Here is a 19,322-nt window from a genome sequence, read left to right on the forward strand (position 1 = left end):
TCTCTCTCTCTTTTTTTTTTTTTTTTTTTTTTGCGGTACGCAGGCCTCTCACTGCTGTGGCCTCTTCCGTTGTGGAGCACAGCCGCCGGATGCGCAGGCTCAGCGGCCATGGCTCACGGGCCTAGCCGCTCCTCGGCATGTGGGATCTTCCCGGACTGGGGCCTGCATCGGCAGGCGGACTCTCAACCACTGCGCCACCAGGGAAGCCCAGAAAGCCCCACCTCTTAATTTGTGGGGTTAGGATTTCAACATAGGAATTTTGCAGGGACACAAATTTGCAGACCATAGCAGCTATATATCATTCAAAACAATGAGATGAAGTCTTAAGGTTGTCCAGACTGCTTCTGTACCTAGTACTTCATATTGCATTCCAGTGGACACTTATGTTTTTTAATCTATCTAGGATTTTGGGCTCCATGATGGCAGGGACTGTGGTTTGGTCATCTTTGCTTAACTGTAGTTTCTTAGTGTGCAAAATGGGAATAATAATTTTTACCTAAAAGGACTGTTCTGTGAACTAGCAAGATAGTTTCTAAGCATAATGCTTGCAACATTGCAGATTGTTTTGAACCTACTTTCTTTTGCTTCTTTTTGTCAGTACCTTCAATACTTTGAAATTAAGTAGGAAAGCATTATAAGGTTGTTATGTGTAGCAAATGCATTTGTAAGCCTCACTGTCCTCAATGGTGAGGGAATAAATTTTAGAGAAAAAAATTAAATAATTTTACATTTATTAGATGATAATATTAAACATAATTTATAAAAGGTATCTAGAAATCATTGTTGAGATAATTCCTAAAGTTTTTGTGATGCATTTTTAGTTCTACCATTTTAAACCTTATTAAGAAAGTTCTCTGAAATTTTTATCCTCATCCATAATTATGGTTGTTTGCACATGAAAGATTTATGCAGTTTTTTTCTCCTTCTTCTCAAAAAAGTGTTGAACTTTGAAAAAAGTCAAGTAATGAAATGGTAGAATAGGGCATGAAACGATAGAGCAAGCTCACAGACATCTAGGTTTAGAGCTACGAAGTCCTAGTACCACCCCCTCAACTCTGTAACAGAGAAACCTAAAACTTTTAGAAATTACCACTTAATATTATTCTACATACATATTCTTAGAAGACTCAAGACTTCTAAGAATTTTCTGTTTCTGATCTCATTCCTGTGTACTTTTGCTCACTACTTCTCACTTTATGAGTCCATCCTTTAAACTGCAGTACAGTGATTTTTTTTTTTTTTGAAACTTTTTTTTTTTAACTTGGAGCAACATTGCAAAAATAGAGAGGTCCCATATATCCTTTATCCAGATTCACCACCAATTGTTAACATTTTGCCTCATTTGCTAATTTATTACTCAATTTCTATTTAAAAATCTGGGGGTCTTTTTTTCCTTTACCTTTAAGTACTTCAGTGTGTATTTCCTAAGAACAAGGGCAGTCTTATAACTACAGTACAGTTATCAAAATCAAGATATTTAATATTACCAATATTGTTTAATTCACAGTCCATATACAGAATTCTTAATTGTTCTAGTATACTTTACATAGCTATTTTTTTCTCCTAGACAAGACCATGCAGAGAATTTACTTAAGTTTCTTTTGTTTAGAATAGATACCCAACCTTTCTCTGTTTTTCTTGACCTTGACATTTTTAAAGAATTTAGGCTGGTTATTTTGTATAATGGATCCCAGTTTGGATTTTTCTTCTGATTCTTCATGATTAGTTTCAGGTTATATTTTACTGATAGGGCTACAGAATGATGATGTCTCATTGTATTGTATGGAGGACACATATGCTTTGTGTCTTTTATTATTGGTGATGTTAAATTTGATTACTTGGTTAAAGCTGTGCTGCTACTGTAAGTTTACTGTTTTTTTCCTTCTAATTGATAAGTGTCTTGTGGGGAGGTACTTTGAGACTATGTAAATATCTTATTCTTCATCAGACTTTCACTCTGCAGTTAAAGCATCCACAGATAAATTTTGCCTGAATCACTTATGACTGTGATAGTTGCAAAATGATGATTTTCTAATTCCATCATCCCATCTGTTTATTATTTGACATTCTTCTATAGAGAAGAATTTTGCTTTCTCCCCAGTTTCTTTTTCTTTTTAAATCAGCGTGGACTCATCAGTTGTTTTTTTTTATTCACTAGGTGTTAATCTATTATTGCCATTATTATTTATTTTGATACTGCCAGGTTTGGCCAGTGAGAGAGCCTTCAAACTAGTTTCTGTGACATTTAAAAAAATTAACCTTATTGGAAATATAATTTACATACAGTAAACTGTGTATATGTAAAATATACAATTTGATGATTTTGACAACTGTATACATCCATGAAAACCACTACCACAATAAATGTACAGGACATTTCTATCATCTTTATGATGCCTTGTAAACTGAGCCCTTAAAATATGTACAAAATTTAAAGTCCATATGGAACCACTAGCAAAAGACAAATTTAAATTTGGATGTAGTTCATTACTTTCATAATTATAAATACTTTGGGCATTCCTTGCAGTATTCAGCCTTCTTTGAATTTTAGTAACCTTGCAGAATCATATCTGTTAAAAATGTACTTCCTTGCTTGCTTAACCCCTTTCCAATAGCAGTGCATTCTAAATGTGGAGCTTTGTGATTATGGGGTGGGAAGTCAGTGGTTGAAGTACACTGTAATTCTTATTTTTTTTTTAACTCTAATTTTTAGGCAGAAAGTTTTTGCATACTGATGTAAATGCCAGGAAGTGAGTGCTTTATAAGGTCTTTATAACTTTAGTGATAAAGGCATAGAGTCCTTTAAGTTTTAATTTAAGAGTTTGATATCTTATGCATTATGACTTAGAGAATTCATGTCCACTATTCCTGTGTCCTAACAAAATAATAACATCTTCTGTGTATAACTGGTGTTTTGATAGTCTTTTCTAGTCAGTAAAATGGTGTATGTTTCTGGTAACTGTTATAAGAATTACCAACTGTACTTAATAAATTTTTTAATTTGTTTTTTGCTTACAGTATTAGAATGCCATATCCACTGCATTTGTTTATTTTACATAGTTTCTTCTTACACTCCTTTACATTTAGTAGAGCTCTTCTCTTCTCTTCTTTTAATAAACTGAAGTATATGGGATGATGTTCATGTTTTGACTAGTTAAATTCTAGCTATTACTGCTAAGAAGATAATTCTGACTCTAGACAGTAGGTAGACAGTATTACCTGAGCCTGAGGGTAATTATCTTTATGCCCTCAGTTTTCTTTGAAGAACAGTGGTATGAAAGCTATAAAAAAAGCCCCTATTATATTTAGGAATGTGGTAAACTTATAATCTATTCTGTTACTCAGTGGTTTCTATATAAAATCTCAAGATTAGTATCTTTTTAGTAGTCAATTTCAGGAAAAGCTTTGCTTCTCTAGGGAAGTGTGATGTTTCAGTTTTTATAATGAAATGACTGCCCTTTCATTTCGTCAAATATTCTTAGCCTTTCTTGTTTAGAGTGTCTTTTTGTCACCTTTCAGATTCCACTTATTTCCTAAGTAGGACTAGCTTTCAATTTTCCTTCTTTTTAATAAAGCCAGTGACTGTATCTACTAGTATTTTATCCCTTGTTAAGTCTTCTCCCCACATTAAGCCTATAAAAATCTCCATTTGGGGACTTCCCTGGTGGTGCAGTGGTTAAGAATCTGCCTGCCAATGCAGGGGACATGGGTTTGAGCCCTGGTCCGGGAAGATCCCACATGCCACAGAGCAACTAAGCCGGTGCACCACAACTACTGAGCCCGCGTGCCACAACTACTAAAGCCTGTGCCCCTAGAGCCTGTGCTCCACAACAAAGAGAAGCCACCACAGTGAGAAGCCCGCGCAATGCATCGAAGAGTAGCCCCCGCTCACCGCAAACAGAGAAACCTGCTCACAGCAACGAGACCCAATGCGGCCAAAAATAAATAAATAAATTTATTTTTTTAAAAAAAATTTCCATTTTGATGTCTAAATAGGCATCTTGAACTAAGATGGTAAAAACTGATCTTCGGGCTTCCCTGGTGGCGCAGTGGTTGAGAATCCACCTGCCAATGCGGGGGACACGGGTTCGAGCCCTGGTCTGGGAGGATCCCACATGCCGCGGAGCAACTAGGCCCGTGAGCCACAACTACTGAGCCTGCACGTCTGGAGCCTGTGCTCCGCAACAAGAGAGGCCGCGATAGTGAGAGGCCCGCGTGCCGCGATGAGGAGTGGCCCCTGCTCGCCGCAACTAGAGAAGGCCCTCACACAGAAACGAAGACCCAACACAGCCAAAAATAAATAAATAAATTAATTAATTAATTAAAACAACAGCAAAAAACTGATCTTCTTTTCTCTATACCCAAATTTTCTCTGTACAGTCTTCTTCATCTGAGCTAATGGCAACTCCATCCTTCTTTTTAGACCAAAGAATTGGATTCACCTTTACTCTTCTTTATAGTACCACACTCTATACTTGATTCAGTAACAGACTTTGTCACCTACTAAATAAATGTACAGAATCTGTTTTCTTTTACCACCTGAACAGCTGCTACCCTGGTGTAAGTTGTCTTTTTCTGTATGATTGCAATAGTCTGTTATTTGCCATTACCTCCCTACTGAATGTTAAAGTGCTTACCCTCCAGTAGCTGTCCATTTTACTTAGAGTAAAAGCCAAAGTCTTCTTAAATTGGCTATAGAGCCCTCCAAGATCTGGCACCACCAAATGTCTACCCCCGCCTCTCTGACTTTATCTCCTACTTAACCATCCCCTTTGTTCTCATTAGTCTTCTTACTGTTTTTGAAGATGTCAGGAACATTTCTGTCTCACAGCCTTTGTACTTGCTGTATACATTTGCCCCGAATGTTCTTTGAGATATCCTTATTGGCTTTCAGTTTGATTTCAGGATTCTCCTCAGAAATCACCTTTTCAGTGAGGCCTTTCCTAATAGCTCTGTATAAAACACAAAAAGCTTCTATCTTCCGTTCTTTAATTCCCTTATCTTCTTTGATACATTTGTTATTATTTCTTATTTATTTTCTTATTGTCTGTCTACCCCCACATTAGAATATATATTTTGTTTTGTTCACTGCTGCATACCTAGTTTCTAAAACAGTGTCACAGTGTTGCTCAGTGGATGAATGAATGCATAGTGGTTTTTGGTGTGCAGAGAACTTTTCAAATACTTGGTCATGTTAAATCCTCATAATTTTTGAAGTTAGTGTCACCTCCACTTTAAAGGTGAAGAAATTATAACTCAGATTATTTAACCACTGAGTGGTAAAATCACAACTGGAATTCTCTTCTTCTGATCTTTTTACTTTACTGTTTTATTTAACATATGGGGGTGAGGCTGTAAGGTAATTCTCACTGTTTTAGCTCATTTGTTTGCATGTCAGTCATGGCTACTGAACTGTCTTTTCATGTACTTTCACCCCTCTGAGAAATATGAGCAGTAATATGTGGGTTCTATGGTATTTCCCACGGACTCAGTGCATTCCCAGATCTGAAATTTAAAAGTTGAAGTGAGTGAAGGGAAATTCTAAATATAAATTCTATTATTTAGTTAATTCAACATTCATATGTTTGTTCATTCAGTATATTGAGTGCTTATTGTTGAGCATATTGTGCATGTTTATGGGAATACAGTGATGAGCAACATAGTCATGATTATTCCCCATATTTGAAGCTTTTGGTCCATGGAGAAAGAAAAGAATATTAGACAAGTGATTATAATTCAGCATGAGACACATTTGTGGCAGGAAGATTCCGGGTGCTATAGATGTGTAAAGAGCTAACTCAGACTGAGAAGGATGTAAGGGAATGCGCCCCATAGGAAGTTAAAGATTGAGATCTCAGAATGGGTAGGAGATCCCTAGGTAGGTTTGTGGCAGAGGGTAAAGAATGAGCAGAGCAATTTCAAGATCCTGAAAGAGATTCAATTCAGAGGGATTATAGAGTGTATAGTTGGATGTGGTAAGTTTTGAGGCTAGAGAAATTGTTGGGTCAGGCTTAAGAAGGCATTACAGAACTGGTAGTCAAGTCACAGAGAAGCCTTAGAGGGGAGAGAAATGATCAGATTACTTTATTTATTTATATAAATTTATTTTATTTATTTACTTTTGGCTGCTTTGGGTCTTTGTTGCTGCGCGTGGGCTTTTCTCTAGTTGTGGCAAGCGGGGGCTACTCTTCTTTGCAGTGTGCAGGCTTCTCATTGCGGTGGCTTCTTTTTTTGTGGAGCATGGGCTCTAGGCATGTGGGCTCAGTAGTTGTGGCTCAAGGGCTCTGGAGCGCAGGCTCAGTAGTTGTGGCACACAGGCTTAGTTGCTCTGTGGCATGTGGCATCTTCCCGGACCAGGGCTCAAACCCATGTCCCCTGCATTGGCAGGCAGATTCTCAACCACTGTGCCACCAGGGAAGCCCCAGATTACCTTAGACTGGTTTGGTTGCAGTGTCAAGAGTGGATTGGAAGAGAATAAGATTGGGGTAGCGAGACCAGTTGAGAATGTTTTGATAATTTAGGTAGAAATAGTATTAACCTAAACTAGAGGAGTGATCATGGGAATGGAGAAACATGGGCAGCATTCCTGTGCTAAATATGTGGTATAAAGAACTGCACCTTGTGATGATGGGATGATGGGGAATGACTGAGAAAGAAGAGTCAATTGCTACCAGATCTTTGGTCAGTAAGCTGGGTAGATGATGTCATTTGCAGAGAAGGGATAAGTTTTGGGAGAAGATGATGAATTCACTTTTGGAGATGTTGACTTTGAGTCCTGTGGGGGTGTGAGGGCATCCAAGTGAAGATATTTGATAGTTGTATGTGTGTGTCTGAAACCTAGAAAAGAAATTTGGGGTGGATGTCCAAAATTAAGGCTTGAAAGTATGTTAGGTGGTACAAGAAACCATGGAGTTGGATGAGATTACCTAGGGAGAGTGTCTAGGGTGAAAAAGGAATAAAGCCTAAGATAGAATCCTATGTAGCAACATTTATGGTCTAGGCCAAGACAGAGTAACTAAAAAGAAGACCAAGAAGGCACAGAGAGAGAGCCAGGAGGCAACCTGTGAGTGGTCATCATGAGAAGGGAGTGTTTCAGGGAGGACATGGACAGTAGTGTCAGATGCTGCTGCAAGGTTAAATAAGATAAGTAAGGTAAGAAATAAAATGTAATCCTGATTTAGGGTTGAAGAAATCATTAATGACCTGGACAAAAGCAGTGAAGAGAGGTGATTGGTAAGTGTAAAGCAGTGAAGCAACATAAACTCCAGAATGTTTTCCTTCTTTTCTTAAAAAGGAAAAGTCTTGATCATTTTCAAATGCTAATGGCAGAGGACAAGTAGAGAGGGAGAAGCTGAAGATGCAAATTCAGAAGATGGGATTTATCAGCAGAACAGGATTTACCCAGGAGGTGGGAGGAAATGAGATTTACATTATAGGTATCATGATTAGTTTCAATTTATTGGAGGTACTTCAGAGTTAGTGCCCAGAAGCTGAGGGTGAGATAATCTGACTTTTAATTTCTTCTATAAGAAAGGAGAGAAGTGAAGAATGAGGTGCAGAGTGAAGAGGTCAGAATTTTGAGGAGACTAAAAAGGTCCCAACAGGGATTGTTAAATGTTTTGAGCCATGTATCCCTCTGGGCTTTACAGGGCTACTAGAGGGATGCATTGCACAAAATGTTTCAGAAACTCTGATAGATTGTTCTTCAGGAGTTCTCGTGTCTTACGTTCATTCTCTTCGGAGGAGTCAATCTGAGGTTTCATTTCATTATTCAGGCTCTGAAAAGGAAGGTGATGCTTATTGCTAGTGGGGCACAGGACCTTGTAGAATGGTGATGCACCCTGGGTGTGCCAAAGGTGGTGGATAGAAATTTGGTGATCTGCAGCCTAGTCTCCAGGAGTTAAGATGGTGCACAATTTACTTTGGTGTCTAATCTCACATTAGCTTTCACCTTGAACTCCTTCTCCTGGTGAGCAGCTTTGTAAGGAAAAATGTTCTGGGGCTTCAGTGCTTTTACTGGTAATATGTTATATGAGTCTTTACAAGTTGTTGTTAGAGCCAGATGCTCTTTCTAAATGATTCTTTTTAGGAACTAAGGAATACAGATTTTAAGTCCATAACACACAAACAACATTTTCTTAGGAAATGTAGGAGTATCATAAAAATCTTTGAATGATGGTGAAAGATATTCTTCTCTGGAGTAAAAAGAGAGGGAATTTATGCCAGCAACTAAAGTAGATTCCAAGTTCTTCTACTTGGTTTACATGTTTTACCTTAATGTAAGACCCATTCACTTTAATAGTGAACTTGGATTGCTTCCATTAAGTGCTTTGTATTTTCATCAGGTTTCTTACTTTATATTATTTTTCTTTAGTACTCAGTGCAGTTCACATAATGATTCTTGTTTGTTTGCTTTTTCAAAAAGTAGTTGTATTTTGGGGTTCTTGGTGGTTTTAAGTCATTTTATATGGAGGTGCAAGTCATCAAGTAGTTTTCGCTGTAGAGATTTCATGAGAAAGGGAGGAAGGGAGAGTTTTAGGTTTAATAGGAAGATTTGCTGTTAGGTTTTATGGCTGACAGTGCCATACATAAAATGCAAATATAATTTTTTTTAAAACTTAACAATGCATGGACAATCTCTGATGGATAAAACATGGACATAAAAATATTAGAAATACCATATAGGGTAAGATTTCTGTTATGTCTGATTATGAGACCTTCTGTTTACCCTTTCTCTTCATTCTTTTGTTCTTTTCTCCTCCTTTGTCCCTGCCTTCTCCCCCGACCCACTGCTTTCTTCCTTCTAGTGTCTACGTTGCCCTTTTATTTTTTGCTCCTTCTATGTGATCCTACTCTTTCCTACTTGAATAATTTTCAATAATACATCTTTAAACTTGTTAAAAGTAATAGGCCCTGAGCCAGGCACTGTTTTAAGTGCTTTACAGGAATCAACTGACTTAATTCTCATAACAACCCTATGAAGTATCCCATTTTGCAGGTGAAGAAACTGGGCATATACAGGGGAAGAGATGAGATATGGATCGAGAAGGTTTAACTCTAGAGTTCAAAAGCAATTAGCCTGTCCATTAGTACTAGATAATTGAAATATCTATGCATTTATTTTAATGATATATGCTTTAATGACTGTAGTAAAGTTTAGAATCACTAAATCTAAAAGAAACTGTTCATTTTATGTCTATAATCAAATACTGAAACTGATAATTGCACCTTAGAATCATCTGCTGATTCATAATTGAATTCATTATCAAAAATCTTCACACAGGAGGTGTAGTGAAGATGGCATACTAGGAGGACGCAGAATTCGTGTCTCCTCACAACTAGGACACCTACCAGGCACCCGTGGGAGACCACAGACACCTAAGGGGATGGGAGGAAGCCCCAGCGACTGGCAATCTCTCCTTTTGGCTTGTTCTCCCCCCCACCCCCATTTTTTTCTTTTTTCTGCTGTGGTTTTATTTTACCTTGTTGCAGTTGTTTTCCTTCTAGTGTCTACGTTGCCCTTTTATTTTTTGCTCCTTCTATGTGATCCTACTCTTTCCTACTTGAATAATTTTCAATAATACATCTTTAAACTTGTTAAAAGTAATAGGCCCTGAGCCAGGCACTGTTTTAAGTGCTTTACAGGAATCAACTGACTTAATTCTCATAACAACCCTATGAAGTATCCCATTTTGCAGGTGAAGAAACTGGGCATATACAGGGGAAGAGATGAGATATGGATCGAGAAGGTTTAACTCTAGAGTTCAAAAGCAATTAGCCTGTCCATTAGTACTAGATAATTGAAATATCTATGCATTTATTTTAATGATATATGCTTTAATGACTGTAGTAAAGTTTAGAATCACTAAATCTAAAAGAAACTGTTCATTTTATGTCTATAATCAAATACTGAAACTGATAATTGCACCTTAGAATCATCTGCTGATTCATAATTGAATTCATTATCAAAAATCTTCACACAGGAGGTGTAGTGAAGATGGCATACTAGGAGGACGCAGAATTCGCGTCTCCTCACAACTAGGACACCTACCAGGCACCCGTGGGAGACCACAGACACCTAAGGGGATGGGAGGAAGCCCCAGCGACTGGCAATCTCTCCTTTTGGCTTGTTCTCCCCCCCACCTCCATTTTTTTCTTTTTTCTGCTGTGGTTTTATTTTACCTTGTTGCAGTTGTTTCAATTATAGTTTTATTTTTCCTAATATATTTTTTATCTTTCTAATTTTATCTTGTTTTTTTATTCTTTGATATTGTACTGCTCCTTTTTTTCTTTCTTCCTTTTTTTTTAAACGGCACAACGAAGCTTGCAGGATCTTGGTTCCCAGGCCAGAGGTTGGGCCCGAGCTCCTGTGGTGGGAGCTCTGAGTCCAAACCACTGGACTAACAGAGAACCTCAGATCCCAGGGAATACCAATTGGAGTGGGGTCTCCCGGAGGTCCTCATCTCAGCACCAAGACCCAGCTCTATCTAACTGCCTGCAAACTCCAGTGCTGGAGGTCTCAGGCCAAACAACCAGTAAGACAGGAATACAGCACCACCCATTAAAAAAAAAAAAAAAGAAACAACAAAAAAATATGTTACAGAAGAAGGAGCAAGGTAAAAACCTCTACAAGACCAAATAAATGAAGACGAAATAGGCAACCTACCTGAAAAAGAATTCAGAGTAATGATAGTAGAGATGATCCAAAATCTCAGAAAGAGAATGGAGAAAATACAAGAAACATTTAACAAGGATCTAGAAGAACTAAAGAGCAAACAAACAGTGGTGAACAACACAATTACTGAAATTAAAAATACTCTAGAAGGAATCAATAACAGAATAACTGAAGCAGAAGAAAGGATAAGTGAGCTGGAAGGTAAAATGGTAGAAATAACTGCCAGGGAGAAGAATAAAGAAAAAAAGAATGAAAAGAATTGAGGACAGTTTCAGAGACCTCTGGGAAAACATTAAATGCACCAACATTCGAATTATAGGGGTCCCAGAAGAATAAGAGGAAAAAAAAGGGTCTGAGAAAATATTTAAATATTTTCTATATAATCTCTTTAAAGAGATTATAGTTGAAACCTTCCCTAACATGGGAAGGGAAATAATCAAGTCCAGGAAGCACAGAGAGTACCATACAGGATAAACCCAAAGAGAAACATGCCGAGACACAGTAATCAAACTATCAAAAATTAAATGCAAAGAAAAAATATTAAAAGCAGCAATGGAAAAGCAACAAATAGCATACAAGGGAATCCCCATAAGGTTAACAGCTGATTTTTCAGCAGAAACTCTGCAAGCCAGAAGGGAGTGGCAGGACATATTTAAAGTGATGAAAGGGAAAAACCTACAACCAAGATTACTCAACCCAGCAAGGATCTCGTTCAGATTCAATGGAGAAATTTACAGATAAGCAAATACAGTACCACCAAACCAGCTTTACAACAAATGATAAAGGAACTTCTCTAGGCAGGAAACACAAGAGAAGGAAAAGACCTACAAAAACAAACCCAGAACAATTAAGAAAATGGTCATAGGAACATACATATTGATAATTACCTTAAATGTAAATGGCTCAAATGCTCCAATCAAGAAACATAGACTAGCTGAATGGATACAAAAACAAGACCTGTACAATTAAAGTGATGAAAGGGAAAAACCTACAACCAAGATTACTCAACCCAGCAAGGATCTCGTTCAGATTCAATGGAGAAATTTACAGATAAGCAAATACAGTACCACCAAACCAGCTTTACAACAAATGATAAAGGAACTTCTCTAGGCAGGAAACACAAGAGAAGGAAAAGACCTACAAAAACAAACCCAGAACAATTAAGAAAATGGTCATAGGAACATACATATTGATAATTACCTTAAATGTAAATGGCTCAAATGCTCCAATCAAGAAACATAGACTAGCTGAATGGATACAAAAACAAGACCTGTACAAATGCTGTCTACAAGAGACCCACTTCAGACCTAGGGACACATACAGACTGAAAGTGAGGGGATGGAAAAAGGTATTCCATGCAAATGGAAATCAAAAGAAAGCTGGAGTAGCAATTCTTATATCAGAGGAAATAGACTTTAAAATAAAGAATATTACAAGAGGCAAAGAAGGACACTACATAATGATCAAGGGATCAATCCAAGAAGAAGATATAACAATTGTAAATACTTATGCACCCAACACAGGAGCACCTCCATACATAAGGCAAATGCTAACAGCCATAACGGGAAACCGACAGTAACACAATCATACTAACGGACTTTAACACCCCACTTTCACCAATGGACAGATCAGCCAAAATGAAAATAAATAAGGAAACACAAGCTTTAGAAGACACATTAAACAAATGGACTTAATTGATATTTATAGGACATTCCATCCGAAAACAACAGAATACACTTTCTTCTCAAGCGCTCATGGAACATTCTCTGGGATAGATCATACTTGGGTCACAAATCAAGCCTTGGTGAATTTAAGAAAATTGAAGTCATATCAAGTATCTTTTCCGACCACAAGGCTATGAGACTAGACATCAATTACAGGAAAAAAATCTGTAAAAAATACAAACACATGGAGGCTAAACAATACACTACTAAATAACCAAGAGATCACTGAAGAAATCAAAGAAGAAATTAAAAAATACCTAGAGGACTTCCCTGGTGGTGCAGTGTTTGAGAGTCCGCCTGCCAATGCAGGGGAAACGGGTTTGTGCCCCAGTCCAGGAAGATCCCACATGCCGCAAAATGACAATGAAAACACGACGACCCAAAACCTGTGGGATGCAGCAAAAGCAGCTCTAAGAGGGAAGTTCACAGCAATACAATCCTACCTCCATAAAGATCAGATCAGAAATAAATGAAAAAGAAATGAAGGAAACAATAGCAAAGATCAATAAAACTAAAAGCTGGTTCTTTGAGAAGATAAATAAAATTGATAAACCATTAGCCAGACTCATCAAGAATAAAAGGGAGAAGACTCAAATCAATAGAATTAGAAATGAAAAAGGAGAAGTAACAACTGACACTGCAGAAATACAAAGGACAATGAGAGATTACTACAATCAATTATATGCTAATAAAATGGACAACCTGGAATAAATGGACAAATTCTTAAAAAAGCACAACCTTCCGAGACTGAACCAGGAGGAAATAGAAAATATAAACAGACCAATCACAAGCACTGAAATTGAAACTGTGATTAAAAATCTTCCAACAAACAAAAGCCCAGGACCAGATGGCTTCACAGGCGAATTCTATCAAACATTTAGAGAAGAACTAACACCTATCCTTCTCAGACTCTTCCAAAATATAGCAGAGGGAGGAACACTCCCAAACTCATTCTACAAGTCCACCATCACCCTGATACCAAAACCAGACAAAGATGTCACAAAAAAAGAAGACTACAGGCCAATATCTCTGATGAACATAGATGCAAAAATCCTCAACAAAATACTAGCAGACAGAATCCAACAGCACATTAAAAGGATCATACACCATGATCAAGTGGGGGTTATCTCAGGAATGCAAGGATTCTTCAGTATAGGCAAATCAATCGATGTGATACACCATATAAACAAATTGAAGGAGAAAAATCATATGATAATCTCAATAGATGCAGTAAAAGCTTTTGACGAAATTCAATACCCATTTATGATAAAAAGTCTCGAGAAAGTAGGCATAGAGGGAACTTACCTCAACATAATAAAGGCCATATTATGACAGACCCACAGCCAGCATCATTCTCAGTGGTGAAAAACTGAAAAAACTGAAACCATTTCCTCTAAGATCAGGAAGAAAACAAGGTTGCCCACTCTCACCACTGTTATTGAAGATAGTTTTGGAAGTTTTAGCCACAGCAATCAGAGAAGAAAAAGAAATAAATGGAATCCAAATCGGAAAAGAAGAAATAAAACTGTCACTGTTTGCAGATGACATACTATACATAGAGAATCCTGACGATGCCACCAAAAAACTACTAGAGCTAATCAGTGAATTTGGTAGAGTAGCCGGATACAAAATTAAACTACCACTGGCATTTTCCACAGAACTAGAACAAAAAAATTCACAATTTGCATGGAAACACAAAAGACACCTAATAGCCAAAACAATCTTGAGAAAGAAAAACAGAATTGGAAGAATCAGGCTCCTGGACTTCAGACTATACTACAAAGCTACAGTAATCAAGACACAGAAACAAATATATATCAGTGGAACAGGATAGAAAGCCCAGAGATAACCCCATGCACATATGTCACCTTATTTTTGATAAAGGAGGCAAGAATATACAATGGAGAAAAGGCAGCCTCTTCAGTAAGTGGTGCTGGGAAAACTGGACAGCTACATGTAAAAGAATGAAATTACAACACTCCCTAACACCATACACAAAAGTAAACTCAAAATGGATTAAAGACCTAAATGTAAGGCCAGACACTATAAAACTCTTAGAGGAAAGCATAGGCAGAACACTCTATGACATAAATCACAGCAAGATCCTTTTTGACCCACCTCCTAGAGAAATGGAAATAAAAACAAAAATAAGCAAATGGGACCTAATGAAACTTAAAAGCTTTTGCACAGCAAAGGGCCCCATAAAAAGACAAAAAACCCCTCAGAATGGGAGAAAATATTTGCAGATGAAGAAACTGACAAAGGATTAATCTCCAAAATATACAGGCAGCTCATGCAGCTCAATGTCAAAAAAACAAACAATACAATGCAAAAATGGGCAGAACACCTAAATAGACATTTCTCTAAACAAGATATACAGATTGCCAATAAATACATGGAAAGATGCTCAGCATCACTAATCGTTAGAGAAATGCAAATCAAAACTACAATGAGGTATCACCTCACAGTGGTCAGAATGGCCATCATCAAAAAATCTACAAACAATAAATGTTGGAGAGGGTTGTGGAGAAAAGGAACCCTCTTGCACTGTTGATGGGAATGTAAATTGATAAAGCCACTATGGAGAATAGTATGGAGGTTCCTTAAAAAACTAAAAATAGAACTACTGTATGACCCCGCAATCCCACTACTGGGCATATAGGCTGAGAAAACCATAATTCAAGAAGAGTCATGTACCACAATGTTCTTTGCAGCACCATTTACAATAGCCAGCACATGGAAGCAACCTAAGTGTCTATCGACAGATAAATGGATAAAGAAGATGTGGTACATATATATACAATGGAATATTACTCAGCCATAATAAGAAACGAAATTTAGTTATTTGTAGGGAGGTGGATGGACCTAGAGTCTGTCATATAGAGTGAAGTCCAGAAAGAGAAAAACAAATACCGTATGCTAACATATATACGGAATCTTAAAAAAAAAAAGGTTCTACTGAATCTAGGGGCAGGATAGGATTAAAGACACAGACGTAGAGAATGAACTTGAGGACACAGGGTGGCGCAAGGGTAAGCTGGGACGAAGTGAGAGAGTAGCACTGACACATATACACTACCAAATGTAAAATAGATAGCTAGTGGGAAGCAGCCGCATAGCACAGGGAGATCAGCTCGGTGCTGTGTGACCACCTAGAGGGGTGGGATAGGGAGGGGGGGAGGGAGGGAGACGCAAGAGGGAAGAGATATGGGAACATATGTATATGTATAACTGATTCACTTCGTTATAAAGCAGAAACTAACACACCATTGTAAAGCAATTATACTCCAATAAAGATGTTAAAAAGAGAAAAAAAATCTTCACACAGAAAATTCCCTATGTGGTTTCACTCGTGAATTCTGTCAAGCATTTAATCTTCCACAAATTCTTTCCAATTTCTTAGGTCTGTATGACTTTAGGAATTATAACACTTTATCTCATGAAGATAAACACAGAAATCCTCAACAAAATATTAGCACATCAAATCTAGCAAAATATGTAAATGTTAATACATTATGAGTAATGCGGTTTATTCTGTGCATTCAGAAGTTGATATAATCTAACATATTAAAAAGTTTAAAGGAGAAAAACCATATGGTCATCTCAGTAGATGCAGAAAGATTTTTACGTATTCAACACTTACGATAAAAACTCTTCATAATAGCAACAGAAGGGAACTTTCTAAATTGGATAAAGTTCATCTATGAAAAACCAGCTAACGTTCTTAATGGTAGGTAAATAGTGATATACCTGTCTGATGGAATACCTATTAGTGATAAAAAGGAATGAAGTGTGGATGCATGGAACACATATTATACTTAGCAAAAGAAGGAGACACAAAAGACTTACGTGCTGTATGTTTAATTTATATGAATTAAAAAGGACATATCTATACTGACAGAATGAAGATCAGAAGTTTCTTGAGACTTGAGGGTAGGAAAAATTGACTGGGATCTTGTGTAAGTGTCCTTTTCAGGGTGACAGGGATATTCTGCATCTGGATTATTGTGGTTACGTGGTGCATACATTTGTCAAAAATTATTGTAATATCCATTTAAAATGGGTTCATTTTATTGTGTGTAAACTTTCTTTGAGTAAAATTTATTTAAAAATATATCAGCAAAAATATATGTGGCTTGAGCTCACGTTGCAAGTGGTTAGGGTAGATCACTGTACTTGATAGCATTACATTTCTTAAGTTCATAAAAGTTGTTTCTGTTAACTTCTTCTCAGATAGTTTCAAATGTGTGATTAGAGGCTTTTGTTGTCTGAGTCATTATGTTAAAATATTTAGGACTGGTTTTGGGGTCATCTGGAATTCAGTTCAAATGTTGGCTTTGTTACTACTTGTATGGCCTTGGGAAAGTTCTGAATAACTGCCCATTTTACTTATTTTGAAAATGAGGAATAATAGTGCTTAATGTTAAGCCTGTATGTGATTATGTAAATTAGATATAATTCATGTATAGTGCTCAACAAATAGCTGGCACGGATTAAGCCCTGAATAAATGGTAACTACCATTTTTATTATTACCTCTGTTGTTCTTAACCATTAAACTTCAACAGACTGCTTAATTAAATGAACTGAAATCATGTATTTTTCCCTACCCCTCAGCCCTCATTCTGAAATGGTTCTGGAATCTTCTTGGATGATTACTCTAGAACTTTTTTCTTAGATTATTAATTACTTCATCCCTGAGTTAAAATGACAGGCCTTGAACTGTGGACTTTTTAAAATAAAAACTTGCTAATATTACCAGTTTTTATATTCAGAAAATCACCCTAATTTTGATCAGTTTGGGTCATGTAACTTTAAAATGATTAACTTTATCTCTTTAATGTTTCTGTCTTACATTATTTCATCTTTGTGCAAGAGCTGTAAATTTTGATATGCTCTTCTTAAGGACCTGGTATACTGTGCTTTCCTGGATTTCCGATTAGCATTTTACTAATTAGGAATACCTAAAATTGTTTTAAACAACATTAAAAAAATCAGTATAAAGTGCATCTTATTCTTTGGGATATTTTAATATTCAGTCATTTTATTATTTTTATACCATTTTATACCATATTATTTTATACCATTTTTTATTAAGACGTATAGAATATAAATACTGTGGAAGGGGAATGTCAAGGTTTTTGTGATTTTAGGTGTCATTCTTTACAAACAAATTATCCTTTCAGAAACTGTTTTGACTGGGTCTACCTCACCTTTACCTTCTCCGGGAAATGGGAACGAAACTGCACCTGGATCAGTTATGCAGCCAAAGAAAATCCGAGGAGTTGGATTTGGAGATATATTTAAAGAAGGCTCTGTGAAACTTAGGACAAGAACATCCAGTAGTGAAACAGAAGAGAAAAAACCAGAGAAGGTAGTAATGAGCTTTCCTTAGATTAACCCCATTCATTCTCTCATTAAGCTTTTTTTTAAATGTAAAAGTTAGTTTGCAACTCTGTTACCTTTTCTTTTTTGAGATTGCCAATAATAGATTATGAATGAGAAGACTGTGAGAAACTTTTCAAGTTTAAGTGGCTTACTTTAATGTTTATGTTTGATTCTTATAAAATTGGATTTGGGGGATAAATTTAACACAAACTTTTCTTAGTGGAAACTTTAGAGTTTTTAGTTATCATAGTGTAAACATAGTTAAAAGGCAAGTTTTTGTTTTCCTTTTAAAGCTAAAATTATATGTTTTTCTTTCAATTTGAAGTAGGCTTGAAACGGACCATTTTAAAGTGAATTCTTAGTGAGATATTAATTAGGCACTGCTTAACTTTACTCTGGATTGTCAGCAATGGTGAAACCTAATTGCTAGCCCTAGATGTATGGAGAACTTTATTTTGTATTAGCGTTTCACTGGCATTGTGAAGTAAATCAAAGTGAATGTACCATACTAATAAGAGACTTTAAAATAAACTGTTAAGTTTCTATTTTGTGGGGGAAATAGCTACAATCTTTAGAATATAGTCTTCCTGGTGTTAATACCTTGGAGATTAGATTGAGTACTTCACATAGGTGGCTTGTCCCTTGACTCTTAAAGCATTGTTTCCCTTGTAGTGCTCATTTGTATGTCTTATTTAACTCGTAAGATTTTAAAATATTTTAGTATTTACTTGCCTTTTTTAGTTACATTTCACTTAGAAGACTGTTTTGGTTGGTGAAATATATTCTGATGTTTTCTCCTAAAATGGTTAGTTTCAACATTTTTTTTTTCCTTTCCCAGCTTGTTACATATTTTCTCATGTAATAATAATTTGGGTTCAGGAAAGAGAACTTGTACTTTTTGTCCTGCCCTCTCCTAGTTCTGTGACTGTCTGGCATTAAGATTAATAATTAATTCTTGGTTTTAAAGGTAAAGATTAGAGTTCTTGTTGTTGGAATAGTGCTGTATAGTCATGTAATAGCTAGGAATGTCTAGAAGCAATGTCTGCATTATGAGGGACATTAATCTAGACGATCTGGGGTCGCTTTCTAACTCTGAAGCTTATGATTATATTGAATAACTTTATTTGATTAATGATTACACCGGTAATCTTTCATTTGCCATTTTTAATGTCCACTAAAGAGTTGTTGTTAATGAGAGTAGTCTCACGGTTACCGTATAGGATGGCCTTGGAAGGCTTTCTTTGATCACTGATCTAGGAATTGATAAAGTAGGAAGCACATTTGCTATGTTTGTAGGACCAGATTGGAAGATATGATGGTTAAAATTAGGAGAAATTAAAGTGAGCATCTTAAGAGATAACTAGAACACACAATGATAGGTAAATTAGCAGTATGTTCATATTTTTAACTAATGAAATCCAGGGTGAAATGTAGTGTTACTTCTGAGGACAGAACTCAAGGAAACACTAGTACAAGATGAAGGACTTAGAGTAGTCAGTTACAATGGAAAATTGCCTACTAGACTATATATTGTTAC

At 36.5% G+C, this 19,322-nt stretch overlaps 1 protein-coding gene across 3 annotated transcripts in view; it reads left to right on the plus strand.

Moving 5' to 3' along the window:
* The window catches only part of CD2AP (CD2 associated protein), a 110,062-nt gene that overhangs the window by 55,810 nt on the left and 34,930 nt on the right, over window positions 1-19,322 (plus strand). For all 3 annotated transcript variants that reach the window (XM_007127386.4, XM_007127385.4, XM_028478510.2), the window contains exon 6: window positions 17,584-17,771. In XM_007127386.4, coding sequence (XP_007127448.1) covers window positions 17,584-17,771 — 188 coding nt within the window. The remainder of the gene's footprint in view (window positions 1-17,583; window positions 17,772-19,322) is intronic.

The sequence above is a fragment of the Physeter macrocephalus genome, chromosome 18 (genome assembly GCF_002837175.3).
Source record: "Physeter macrocephalus isolate SW-GA chromosome 18, ASM283717v5, whole genome shotgun sequence".
NCBI classification, from domain to species: Eukaryota; Metazoa; Chordata; class Mammalia; order Artiodactyla; family Physeteridae; genus Physeter; species Physeter macrocephalus.